Here is a 14,626-nt window from a genome sequence, read left to right as displayed (position 1 = left end):
CATTATTTATGCCTCTGACAAAGATGAAGAAACTAAAGCTTAGGCAGATTTAATAATGTGACCAAGGAACATAGCTAGTAAGTATCAAAACCAGGATTTGAACCTAAGTCTCTTTGACACTGAAGTCTTATTTGTCATCACTACACCTTTCTGCTTCAACCTCTGACTTGAGATAATCAGAATGAACAAAATGACAAGTCCAAGCTGCTTTCTAAGGCTTGCACCTGATTTGGTCCTGCCTACCTCTCCAACCTCATTTGAGACCCAGTATCCCTGAGTCCCTGTTCCCAGCACCCACTGGCTTCCTTCTGTTCCTCCAACAGCACATTTCAGGACCTTTGCATATGGTGTTTTCACTGCCTGCAGTGTCTGGCTCCCTTTTCTCTATATGGTTTCCTTCTCTTCCAAGTCTTAGCTCAAATATCACTTGTTCGGAGTCTTCTTCCGGAGTCTTCACGTGACATAGCTGCTCCTCCCAAAGTCTTTCCTATTACCTGTTTACTTCATAGCATGTAGCCAATATGAAACCAATCTGTTCATGTATTTAGTATGCCCCTTTGACAGACTGTAAGCTCCTTGAGGTCAGTGGCTTTCCCCCTCTTGGTGATTACCATATCTGCAGCACTTAGAACAGCTCGTGGCATCTAACAGATGTTTAAAAATAGTTGTTAAATGAAGGAAAAATGAATAACTTTAAGATCTGTACATTTATTTCTACTTGGGAACAATGTATTTAGTTTTTCTTGGCTGAACATATTTGAGAATTCACGTATTTGATAGTGTCAAGTGTTCTAAATCATGGTTTAGCCTTGGTCAGGACACTTAAAAGCATAACCACGTATGCTGCAACTTCCTTCAGTAGCACACATTTCTGCTTTGTTTTTAACAATCCCAGTGGTCTTGTTTAAATAACTATTCAGTAGTCACCTGAAAATAAGTGTTTATTCAATAAGCATAAAACTTCTTAGCTAATTATCTATAACAGAATTACAGTATCTTAGAATCATAACAGATTTAACTAGACAAGGACTTAGTATACCCTCTAGTCTAGGGAACATTTTGGAAAGGTAAAAAGGCTTTTCAAGGCCACATGGGTAGATCCAGGATCAAAAGAAATCAGGACTGGTCCCTTTCCATTATATGGGGTCAACGCCCATCTTTCTCCCAGCCCCTCACCTTATTGTGGTGAATATTTCTATAAGAGCAGTACATCATGTATAGCGTTTCATAAGAAACCTACATTTCTGAAAGGAAAATATCACTGTTAATCAAAGTTCCCAGTTTATTTCAAATCTATAGAAATGGAACAGTAGCTTTCATGGGTGCCTTAACATCGAAATCATTGCATACTATTCCATCGAAGGCTGCTATAATGTAGAAGCAGAGGCCTGCAGGGTAGACTTCAAAACAGAAAGGGAATAAAATACCAGATTCAGAGCAAAACAATATAAAATGATTTGTATAGGTCGTATTTTCTCCAGGTTAGCAAAGGAAACACCATTGCATATGAGCCTCGTATGCAGAAATCACAAATTAAATCCATTGTAATAATCTATGGATTTTTCTGCTTACTTCTCACATGACACATGAATTCTTTATTCTTTTTTTTCAGATACGTTTCAGGAAAATAGTTTGATTTAGAGAAATAAATTTACATATACATTTCTATAGAGCAGAACACACCATACTTTTCATGTCTTTTTAGAAGCCAAAGATTTATGTTTAAGAATTAAAAAAAAATCACATATACTGTTTTGTGTGTATATATGGAGCTGAAGAAAAATGGACATGTCCATTAGTGTATACAAGTACCCAGTGAATATGGGTATATATTGTATTTATATAAAATATTCTATACAGTTTAAAAACATTACTTTTGCTGGAACATGACTGTCATAAGACCAGTAAAATCAAGAACTGTTTTGTCTATTTTTTTTTCTATGATGGGCAGAAACATTTGTATACAGTAGAACACAGACCCCAGTTTAGATGACTATGAAATTTAGGCATTTTTTTCTGTGAGTAAGAGGATCGTAATGCTGACTCAGTGTAACGACCGTTCTCTTCTGTGATTTGTTTACAAAACTATCATGGATATGAGAAAAATAGTATTTACATATGATTGTAAGTCACAGAAGCAGAGAATCCTAGAACCGGAAGGGAACTAGGGATAATCTTTCGAAAATACTCCTTGTAGAGATAAGGACAGAGTCTCAGGATGGTGGGGACTGTGGTAGCGAGCTTTCATCTGTCTTTGTCTGCTTGTGCAGGAATACATGGACTCCAATAAATACATTGAGCATCTGCTGAGTCAACTCGAAGAGCAACACAGGAGTCTCTGGAGGTGAGTTTAATTCATGTTCTTATTTGTTTGTTCATGCAGCATCCTTTAGAGCTTTGTTGATCTAAAATGTTTCAGTTAGACTACAGAATATATATTAAGTTCTTGTCTCGCTAAAAACTGTTAGATTCTAAGAAACTGTTGTCCTGGAATGGCAAAGCTGTAATGTGGAAGCTAGAACCCAAATTCTTTGATCCTTGCTTACTTCAAGATTTATTTAAGTTTTTCTCTAGTTAAAAAGTAGAACGTTGCTGCTTCAAAGTCCAGCTTCTCTTCACATTAAAGGGGAATATTTTAATAATGCTGTTGTACAGCTACCCAATATTTAGTTTTTATTCTACATAGAGGGTTCTGACACTAGGTAAGGAAAATGTCTGAGAAGGTTTCTGCATGCATATTAGAAATGGTAGGTTAATATCACAGAAGTCATATTGCCAAGTTATTCATTCCCTGGGGCCTCTTAGGAATTGAGATTGGCAAAGATGGTTGTAATATTATTATTTAGCTTTTTAGGACACGTGCCGTTATGTCTTTTATAGGTGCTGCTATAGAACTTAAATTTCCTTTTTGAAGTTCCTATAGCTCTTACTTACTTTTTGAAATAAGTTTGCTGGTACTTAAATACATGATGCCTCACATTGTACCAAAATTGTTTTATTAAGTACATTTGTCTCACCAACCCTCAGTAAGCCCCTAAAGTCATTAATTAATTAATTAATTAATTAATTATTGAGACAGAGTTTTGCTCTTGTTGCCCAGGCTGGAGTGCAATGGCAGGATCTTGGCTTACCACAGCCTCCACCTCCCGGGTTTAAGCAGTTCTCCTACCTCAGTCTCCCATGTAGCTGGGATTACAGGTGCCCGCCACCATGCCCAGCTAATTTTTCTTATATTTTTAGTAGAGATGGCGTTTCACCATGTTGGCCAGGCTGGTCTTGAACTCTTGACCTCAGGTGATCCACCCGCCTCGGCCTCCCAAGGTGCTGAGATTACAAGTGTGAGCCACCGGGCCCAGTCCCTTTATTTCTTTTCATCTCCTTGCAGCATGGGGAGAGTGCTCTCTCTGTATACAGAGATGGCAGGTAAATATTTACTAACTCTCTTGTTTTCTTGCTAGACCTCATCCAAATCCATCACCATGGGGCTCCTTGCCAGGCCGGGTTGCCTCTTCTTGTTGCACCGTTGTAAAAATTCTAATACCCTCGAAATGTATCTTCTTTCAGGAGGTCTAGGTCTTGGGTAAAGTACTATATAGTTTAATATGTTATATTCTTACATTCGTTTTTCTACTGGAAGACAGACCTCTGATTAGAGTAACAGAGAATATTCTATTTCTATACCTAGAAAAACTGCTGGTAGGATACAACAAAAATTCAGTGAAGTCTGTTTGACACTAATGGACACACCAGTTAATTTTATGTAATTGATGCAATATTTGCTAGATTTGTTTTTGAGAACTATACCCTGATTCTGATAGTTTTCTTTTGCGAGCCAATGTATTAATTAAATCAACAACAATGTATGTATGGTTGTGTCCTTTTAATTATATCTTCTATAGATCTCTTGGAAAGTATATTTTTAAAACTGTATAACTGATATAATGTTTTATTTCAACTATTTATATAGAATATTTTATTTTTCCCATCTTCCTAAAGAAAAATTTACAGAAAAATAATGAATGCCATCTGATGAAAGAAATTTAGAGTTTAATTTGGTTAGTAAGTGTATCTTACATGCATTATTATAGATGAATAATGGTTTCATGGGCTCTTTGAACCAAAATAACCTGCATGGAAAGGGCTATTTTTCTTACTTTCTTGAGGTAGGTAATAAAAACCTAGGTCTTCTCAGATATGATTAAATTAAAATTCCATTTCAGGCATGGAGTTAACATAAAGTGAGAGCTTAGAATTTTGTGTATAGTTACTTCCATTTTCCTTCAGAAATGGAATTATTACTACTGAGGAAGCAAAGCCTTATATATAGTGTCAGAGGATCTAATAAAAATGCTCCATTTAAATAACAATAGAAGGTAATAATGACACTTGGATAGTCAGAATAATTCCAGTGAAAAGATGGAAATGGGTGGTATTGAAAGAAAATGAACCCCAATAATAGCAGATTTATATACTATTTATTGAATCATGAAATTACTTTTGATTATATTTTTGCCAACAGATCCTGACTTCACTGACTTAAAGTGACAGGCTTTATGATGGTTATTACAATATCATAACAACAACTGTAGCCAAATTGTTTTTAGAGAACAATATGTGAGTGACAGTGAACAGTGTAGGAAATCCTTTCTGGTTATGATTAAATTTTTAAATGCTTATTCATAAGTTAGAATAGAATCTATGATATTCAGAGGATCATGGGAATAGCATGTCATGTTCACAAGCACAACCAGATTGCCTGAAGTTAAACAAATGCTCCCATAAATCAGTATAGGCTCCTTCTCTGATTTTATATGCCTTTGATTTGTGGCTGCTACCACTGTCATGGAGTAGTGGGCTATTTGTCATTGCTGCTAATGTTAACTGATGGCCTTCCATTTATACTGGAGCTAACTTATAACTTAGAGTCAAGTTCTGAATATCTAGGTCTTCCAATAATAATAGTAGTCAGGATTAATTTATGGCTACCACCTTTGAGGACTGATCAAAAGCATGGTTGAAACAGAGCATACTCTTGTTGCCACTTGGTGAATGATAAGACTTGCATAAATAATATAGGATTCGGTGCAAAGATTAAAACGTTTCCTTTTCTTCATGGAGGGGGCTGCTAGCCTTTCACCAACTTTTGTTGGTTCTTATAGCATAACCATCTGCTGTGACAAAAAAAAATATGTTGCAATAACACTTTTGAGATAACTGGTTATTTTGGGATCCTCTAATATTCTACTGAAATAGACCTATAATCTATCTCTGGGTTTTCAAGTTGCAAAGGAATTTGTGGAGTTCATAAATAACTGTCTAGCAGGGAGCAGTCCTATAACGCAATTGTCTTTTTGATAGCAACAAATCCTTCCTAAAGAGGAAAACTCAGAATTCATCTAAAGAAGAGAATGGAGTCAGAATCTAGAACTTAGTCTAAGACTTGAGTATCAGTTGGGGTGAGTTTAATCTGCTCTGTATCTCCCTGCTTGATTTAAAACATGCACACACACACACACACACACACACACACACACACAGCGACAACCTGTATACTAGTTCAGGTTGAAACACAACCATAATTTCCTGTACCTTTATTTGTTCTAATGTGAAAAGTTAATATGTGGAGAAAAAGGATTTTTTTATATCAGTTTTTACTATTTCTGATTTGGCTAAATATATTTGTGACTGACAAGAAACGTAAAAGAGTACTGAAAATGTCTCTCCGAACATGTGATAAAAAATCTTTATCCATTTGTGGCCTCATATTAAGAGTTTAGAATAAACAGACAGTTGGAAAATACAAATTGAATTTATGAATGCTTATGGCATTGAAATTACTTTCAAGCCACAAATGTAAAATTATGTATAAAAAAGTGAGAGCAGCATAATACTATACAATAGGAAGAAAACTGGACTGGAGGTTTTGGGGACTTGGACTCTTGTCTGGCCTGCAAAAACTGGCTGCTGGATAACAACTCCGAAATGGAGTTTTCTTATCTGTGAAAAGAAGGTATTAATATAGCTAGTATTTAAGATTACTCAGCACTGAGATTATGAAACGGTGTCTAGAATATTATATTGCATTTATAAAACATGTTTTTTAATAACGCTTAAATATTATGCAATGATACAGCTACATAATACATATATCATAGAAAGCTTCAAAGAACATGAGGATAAATGACTAATGTAACAATCTAACAATCTGCCAGTAGCTCAAGAAGATAATGTCCAAGTATTCACTTCAGATATTCTTTCTTTTTGTGTTAATGGGAGATTGGAGTTTTACTACTACCCAAATCAGCCTCCTCCAAGATTCAGAGGCCAGAGGTTTTAGAAGATAGTTTGATGGTGGGGGTAGGGATATTAGAGAATGGGGAGTGCTGATTGGTTGTGTTGGGATGAAATCATAGGGAGTCGAAGCTGTCTTCTTGCGCTGAGTCAGTTCCGGGGTGGGGGCTGCAAGACCTGAGGAGCCAGTTCACCGCTCTGGGTGGTACCTGTTGATCCATGAGAATGCAGGATCTGAAAGACACCTCAAATACCAATCTTTGGTTTTGCCATAATGATGTTACCCATAGGAGCAACTGGGGAGGTGAGGAATCTTGTGGCCTCTGGCTGCATGACTCCTGAGCCATAATTTCTAATCTTGTAGTTAATTTGTTAGTTTTATAAAGGCAGTTGGTCTGGTCCCCAGGCAAGGAGGGGTCTGTTTCAGGAAAGGACTGTTATCATCTTTGTTTTATTTCAAATGTTCATAAGTCAAACTGGTGAGAGTTTTATCAAAAGTCTTACGGTAATGAAGAATGAGTAAGTAGGTCTGCATGGTCAAAATCAAATGACAAAATCTACTGAATGCAGAGTGCCAGCTACCAACCACAGATTCCAGATCACGTAAGCCTCATTTGAACAAGCTATATCTGCACTAGGGTTTCTCAACCAAGGCACTGTCGACATTTGGGGACAGACAATTCTTCATCATAGGGGAGGATGTTTAGGATGATCCCTGGCTTTTACACCACCTGCCCATAGTACCCCTCAGTTGTGACAACAAAAATGTCTCTGGGCATATTTCAAGGGTTCCCTAAGGGACAAAATCATCCCCTCTCCCAGTTGAGCATCAGTGATCTAAATAATCTATGCAAGTATTTTCCTGAGTATATTCCAAGGAACACCAATATTCCGCATCACTATGTCGTAGATATTTTAAGAAAAATGAAGGTACTGCATGGTCAAATAAATTTTAAAAATTTTAGATAAAACCAAGTCTTAAACATTTTCTTTTAATTGTAGAACTTCTCAGAGCTATTAATCCTGCTAACATGTGCTGCATATATGCAAATATTGGATATAAAATATCATTTTTACTTTAAAAATAAAACTCTGAATCCTATCTTTCTTAGAGCATCTACTCCAAGGTTGCAAGGAACATATCGAGGGAAGTGGTGATCTATCTAACTGCTATGCAAATATAGAATACATATGACTTGTACCACCTGCTTCACTGGTACTGGGATGGGTGACTTAAGGGCATCTAACAGTGTGAGGAGTCTGGGTTGTTGGTAAAAGGGGAAAGTCAGCCTGTAGAAACCTCAATGCCAAGTTCCTCACTCATTTCCTGAGGGGAAGTCAAAGCTTCAGTACAAACTTCCAAGAATCTAAACTACTGATTACAAACTGTTTGCCCAAGTAAAGGACTTAACTCCTGCTTCCCAAGGCGGGGAAACTAATGGTTTCCTACATCACCGGGGGGAGTAAAAGACCAAATTTTAAAGCATGTATAGGTCCCTGGTTAGAAGAAGATCCTGTAAGGCTCATCCCTTCTAGCAAAAAAAGATAATTACTTTTATATATCCAAAATGTTTTAAATGGAATTTTACCTTTCCTTTCTGGCTTGCATGTGATTCTTATTCTAAGAAAAGAAATAGAAAAACATTGGGTAAAAACTTTGCTTTCATTCTCCTTATGATTCAAATATGTCTTAACTAAGTAGAATGAACATTGAAATAAAATGATCCATGCTCAAAATACTCATTCATGTTCCCCATAATTTTGATATATCTATACATTTTTAGCTAGAGGTTAATGGCTCTGGTGCCTCTAAAGTTTCCTCCAGCTCTAAATTGAGAGAGAGAAATTGCTTGCTGGGAGGCCACATGCCATTATTCTATCCTTGAGAAAGAAATATTCTTTGCTAAAATGTTATCTAGAAATTATCTTGTAGTTGTAAAATACAGGTAAGAAGCAAAAGCAGACATACTTTCTGAGCAGAGTCAGGCCCAAAGCCTCTTGAAGATGTACCTTCTGTGTATCCTGGATCTTAGCATCCTATCATCCAGGCATCTTAAGAATTAGCATGCCTCTACCCTCATGGGGTTAATTTATGTAGACTAAGGAGACGCCAAGTATTAAACAGGTTGCCTTTACTGTAATCATAGACCTCCACTGGGAGCTCTTAATTGGCAACAAGTAAAACTGCTCTGCATGAATTCTTAATGGTGGACACTGAATAAAATAAGAACTATGATTTGTTTTTTAAATCTCTCAAGAGAAAAAGAGGCTGTCTCTTGGGGAGAGAATGTGTAGCAAACAAAGAGAGAGCTCAGTGCGCTGTAATAGCAATAAAAGCTCTGAAAGCAAAACATCACGCTATGCCAACTCAATAACAGCACATGGTTTACTGTTCTGCATCCCTGATTCACCCTGCTGAGGTCAAAGGAGACCAGGGCTAGCGAGTCTCACATTATCTTTCCCTGTTCTCAACCCTTGGGATGAATTTCTAAATCATAGCTGTATTCTCAGCGAAATGCAGACCCCAGAGCCACCCTGGAAACCCATCAATGTCACTCCCCAATTACCCACCAGGAGTTGTTTCAGAGATGCAGACAGTCCCAGACCCCTGCCAAGATAAGAGTCTGGCCTCTCAGCTATGCCCTCTGTCCAGCACAAGGGAGATGAAACCAGGGCTCTCGAAATTGGGTATTGCTACATGCTTCAATGGTTATGTTATTCCTGAACAGTGGTAGGGAGAGCTATGGGATAAGCTATCCACCAAAGGATACTTATTATAGACTGCTGGTCCTACTTTAGAGAAGCAAGGGAGTGTTTAGGCTTTTTCTCATAACCATGAAGCCCCTGATGAAATAACATCACTGTCTTCCAAGAACCATTTTTCCAACAACAGGGTTTAGTAGAACTAAGTCCAGAAAGACATCTGGTTTGACTGAACCAGGTCACCCAGAAGATCTGACCTTGCCCCTTAGGATCGATCCTCATTGTAGTTTCCTTAGGTGACCTGTATGTGATATGCATGTGTCTAATTAGGGGGTGTCTAGAATTTGAATCCAGGTTTTCTGGGGCAAGGAGACACAAAAAGGGTCAGGGTAAAACTCTGTACTCACTTTCTATCCATGATTTCCTGTTTCTTATCAAATCTGCCCACTGTTCTTTAATCCATCAGAGAACATATATTTAGGTCCTAACCTTGGGAATTTATCCCTTCCTCTTCACTCTAAACATTGTTTGCAAGAAATATTTCACATTTATCAAGATTATTCCACTGGGGCTTTGAGGGATGGAGGGGGTTCTATAAAATATATTTTAGGAGACTGTCCTTCAGAAGTCCAAAGAAGGCTTCCCAGAGGAGGTGGCATTATGAACCAAGGCTTGATTAGGAGAAGAATTGGAGTGAGGGCTGAAGAAGAGTCAGTAATGGAATACATTTAATTTGAATTGCCTTTAAGAGTTTAAGCTCTAACGGTACAGAGGACGATGAGAAATTCAGGACTAGGATCTTTATAGTTAATAAATAAACTACTGTATAGATGGAGTCACTACTAACCAACAAAGTTATAAAATTGATCCCTAATGTAACCGGGGAAATATCCCTATTTAAAAGATAGATTTACTGCCACCGCAGGAAGCTTGGATTTGAATAATACTGTACAAGTAGGCCCATACATGATTTAAAAACTCCACTTCTAGTTTAAACAGGTTTATATTCCTCAAGAAACACTCCAAAAGTACCAAAAAATATCCCAACATCAATATGATTTGGGGGTCACCCAGAGAAATTTACCACTATTTAATCTAAAGACCTTTAGATTAAAACACACTTTTGTTATTTTTCGATCCATGCTTATCGTAATATGACAGCCAGGAACCTAATGTGATTTATTTATCTGAAATTAAAATAAAAGGCCTCAAGCAAAAGGCATTTTGTAGATTTATTTGGGGTAATAAAGATCACAAATATTCCCTACTAAGTTGAAAGAAGAAAAACTCCAGCAGGCAACAGTGTAAATGGCCCCCTTGACATAAACGCATGTATTAAGGCTGAATTGCACTCACAGTAAGAAGTGACAAAGTACGTCTTTTTTTTTTTTTTTTTTTTTTAATCTGGAAGGAGAAATGAAATGGGTAATTTACCGTGGCCTTCTATTTAATTTTAATTTTAATGGAAAAATTCACTAACTTGTTAGGGCATGAGCATACTTATGACTTATTTTTTTAAAAAGAACTGTATCTCTCTCCAAATGGGTAACTCTGGATTAAAAAGAGGTCATTTGTTTGCTTACTACCTCCTCCCCCCAACCCCATCCCATTCTTCTTAATTTTTCCATATTCAGAGGCCTGAGAGGGAGTTCCAGTATCCTACCTCCACTCTCCAACCCTGGGGAGGGATGTTTGGGCCTCTCCAAAAAGAAGAAATACAAAATGCATTTTTTCCTTCAAGGTTTTAACTATGGTACAATAGACAATGTTAGATTTTTAAAATTTCATGATGAAAATCAAGGCCTAAAATACTGTGTGTGTGTGTGTGTGTGTGTGTTTTCACTTGGATAAAGTAAATTAGAGAACAATTGTAGACATGTAGATCAAGTTACTTTTACAAACAATCAGGGCTTAACCTACAAGGCTGAAAGTGGTATTTACGGAGAAGGTTTTGATAATTTTGGCAAGACCAACGTACACTTGAATTCAGAATGGAGCTTATATGGTTTGGATTTGTGTCCCTGCCCAAATCTCATGTGGAATTATAATCCCCAGGATTGGAGGAGGGGACCAATGGGAGGTGACTGGATCATGAAGGTGAATTTCCCCCTTGCTGTTCTTGTGATAGTGAGTGAACTCTCATGAGATCTGGTGGTTGAAAAGTGTGTAGCTCCTCCACCTTTGCTCACATCCTTCTTCTCTGGCCATGTAAGATGTGCCTGCTTTGTCTTCCTCCATGATCGTAAGTTTCCTGAGGCCTCCCCACCCTTGCTTCCTGTACAGCCTGTGGAACTGTGAATCAACTAAATGTCTTTTCTGTATAAATTACCTAGTCTCAAGTAGTTGTGTTTTTTTTCCCCCTTTTTCATCTTTTTGCCTTTTCCTTCCCATTGTCTTCCTTGCTACTAATCCTTAGAAAATTCACCCTCTGTTTGGCAGCCCGGGTCATTGTTATTTGTCTGTTTTCATATCGCCATAAAAAAACTATTTGAGGCCAGGTGATGTGGCTCATGCCTGTAATCCTAGCACTTTGGGAGGCCGAGGCAGGCGGATCACTTGAGGTCAGGAGTTCAAGACCTGCTTGGCCAACGTGGTGAAACCCCGTCTCTACTAAAAGTACAAAAAGTAGCCAGAAATCACTTGAACCCAGGAGGTAGAGGTTGCAGTGGGCCGAGATCATGCCACTGCAGTCCAGCCTGGGCAACAGAACAAGAGTCTGTCTCCAAAATAAAGGGAAGAACCAACCGTAAAAGTCAATTATAATTATTTTATTACCTAGCTCCTTTAAATAGCTTGATAATAGCCACATTTTTTCTCTTTATCCCTTAAAATATTACTGATATACACTGTAATCCAGTTGGGGCTGGTATTTAATGGCACACCAGTACAATCAGAGGCTATATTCTAATTGTTTGGTGATTTTGTCATACCATTGCTAAGTTTTAAAAATATCATCCCTGGTTCATCTTCCGCAATATGGAGTTTAAGTCCTGACTCTGTGGTCTTGCAAAAGTCATTTAGGCTTTCTGGGCCTGAGTTTCCCATTGGTAATGAGAATGGTTTGAAAGAAATGACTTAGGCAGTTATTTCTTAAGAGTTAAAAATCTATAATTTTTACCTATCATCTAGGTAGGCCAGTTGAAGGGTTGAATGATGAAGATAGAAGAGAAGTGATAGATGCATAAAATGGTTGGAAGTGGCAGTTTCCCTCCTTGAAAGAAGGCAGATATTAATTATTTTATGAACCTAGTTTTCTTTATGCACTAACTCTTGGACTGTCTCTTGGCACCAAACCTTCCTGAGGTAATGAAACAGCATGCTGGCAGACCCAGGGCACCAGAGCAAGGTCAGAGGCTGTGACCACTTTCAAAAGATTTTCCAGGAAATTATTCTATTGAATAATGTTTAAGTTTCCACAGAAGCTATAAGCAGAGCATGGCGCAAAAAGAATTTCATTGTACAATATTGAAAAACAGAGCAGCAACTCTGAGGTTATGGTCCCTATTAAAGGAAATTGCATTGTCTGATGCTGTCTCTTCAATATTCTCTAGAAATTCAGACTCCCTGGCTAATTGAAAGCCAAATATGTATTTACCTGGATTTATTCAGTTATGTTGGCAAATTGATTTTCTTGTTTCTCTGCTTTGGAAGTAGAAATATGGATGGGATCTTGCAGAATGCCACTCTAAAATAGAAATTCTTTGACGTTACAACTGAGCAAAAGTTCTTAGAGTTGGATCAGATGTACACATTTAGGACTTTTGCTTTTGGGACCATTTGTCCCCAAGATAACATAATTCAAAATACACCAAAAGTCCCATCTATCAAAAAATATTTCTCCCGCTGGATGAACTGAAATTCCCATGCTCAGAAAAAAAATGGTTATCCAGAAAGTCAGCCCTGAAATTTGCCTTTGCCACTTGAGAATTCTAGCATCAGTCTCTTAGCTCCTCATAATATCTCATCAGGGATTCATTTGCAGACTAATACCCATGGAAATCTGAGTCCTGCAATTTTTTTCTGTAAAACCAAGCATGTTTAGAATTGGAGAAAGGAAGTTGTAATAGCAATGTTATGGTACAAATCCAAATATTTCTATTTGTAACCACACACATGTCCCTACCAACCTTGACCTCCTTTATTACTCATTATTCCTACACACGCACTCCTTTGTGGCCTTTCTCTCCATTCCACATAGACAATCCCTAACCATCCTTCAAGTTTCCTGCCTCCCTACATCCTCACATGCATTCCTCAGCCCACCTGGGCCCAGTCTTCCCTGCTGAACTTGAGACTATTTCATGTAAGTATACATAGTGATGTACATCTTGTAAAAATTCTAAAATTATTTCATGTACCTTAGTATTGACTCTACAAATATTGAGGGTGCCTGGCCTTACACTTCTGTTACACATCAAAGGATGGCTAACACAGGGTTGAACATAACAGGTGTTCAGCTAACACACATTGATTGATGTTCTTGAACAGGGAAATTAAAAGTTGTCAGCAATCAGATGATTGCATTGGAAGGTTTCTTGTTTCTCTGCTTTGATAATAGAAATATGGATGGGGTCAGTTGCTAGTTAGATCATATCAAGAGCACTTAATTTGGATGTCAGTTACAGACACTACAAGACAAAGAGTATCCACAAAGCTGGTGACTAAAATGGTACATGGTTCAGAATACTGAATTAATATTGGTGCAAGGAATTGGAGATGTTTTGCTTGACAAATAGAAGACTAAGGGATGGATAGACCTAATAATTGTGTGAAAATGGAATGAGCTGTCTAGTGGAGAAGAAATTTAGAACTAGAAAGGGCATTTCTCACACTTATTACCATCCCGAGGAAGGTATTCTTGAGATAGTGAGTTCTGTATCACTGCAAACGTCAAAGCAAAGCGGTCATCTTTCAGATATAGTGTGGGATGGATTCTGCTACATTGGATAGGAAGACATCAGACACCTCTTCTGTTGAATGACTGAACATCTGCCTTTCACCCTTTGGCTCTAATGCTGTCATCAGTAGCTCCACTTATAACATCTACTCCCTGTTCTGTGTACCATTCCTGTTAAATGATTTATATAAAGACAGTTTTTCATGTTTTTTTCTCAGTCTTTACTGCTTCAAAGGAAGCAATGTAGGTTCCTTCATTGGTCCTCATACAACTTGTTTTTCAGATTTCATTTAGTCATGGCCACCTGTTGGACATATTATAGTTTGTCAGTTTTCCTCTTGACATGTGAGGCTCCCATATAACCAAAATATATTTTTATTATGACCAGATTACAAGTCCAGTTTTAATTATCCTTTGAGAGAGGGTTGTTATTCTAACTAACTTTATGATTTTTTCCCCTAGTGGTACTAATTGTTAATAACCTTTAGGCAAAATACCTAAAATTCCAGCATTGCATCATGCATATCCAATTACTCTCTTGTGAACTCAAAGAATATAAGTCATTATTTCAGGAAAGGGCAAAGAGTGTTTTAAATTTAGAAAATCCATTCCTTTCTTTTTTCTCCACTACTCCTATACTTCCTCCACCCACTTTTTAATTGCCTTGTCCTGTTTCAGATCTTCCTTTTTCCAATGCCAAGACTTTATTTGTGGTTAAGAAGTCACAGAAGAATT

The 14,626-nt window shown here is 37.5% G+C and overlaps 1 protein-coding gene across 3 annotated transcripts in view; it reads left to right on the top strand.

Annotated features, from left to right (window-relative positions):
• The window catches only part of LOC105492540 (NCK associated protein 5), an 891,224-nt gene that overhangs the window by 257,073 nt on the left and 619,525 nt on the right, over positions 1-14,626 (top strand). For all 3 annotated transcript variants that reach the window (XR_011610241.1, XM_071073805.1, XM_071073806.1), the window contains exon 3: positions 2,271-2,344. Coding sequence is in view for 2 of the 3 variants with exons in the window: in XM_071073805.1 (XP_070929906.1) it covers positions 2,271-2,344 (74 nt within the window). In the remaining variant the exon portion in view is untranslated. The remainder of the gene's footprint in view (positions 1-2,270; positions 2,345-14,626) is intronic.

This window comes from Macaca nemestrina, chromosome 11, assembly GCF_043159975.1.
Source record: "Macaca nemestrina isolate mMacNem1 chromosome 11, mMacNem.hap1, whole genome shotgun sequence".
NCBI lineage: Eukaryota > Metazoa > Chordata > Mammalia > Primates > Cercopithecidae > Macaca > Macaca nemestrina.
The sequence above is the reverse complement of the archived record's forward strand: the minus strand, read 5'-3'. Positions and strand labels throughout refer to the sequence as shown.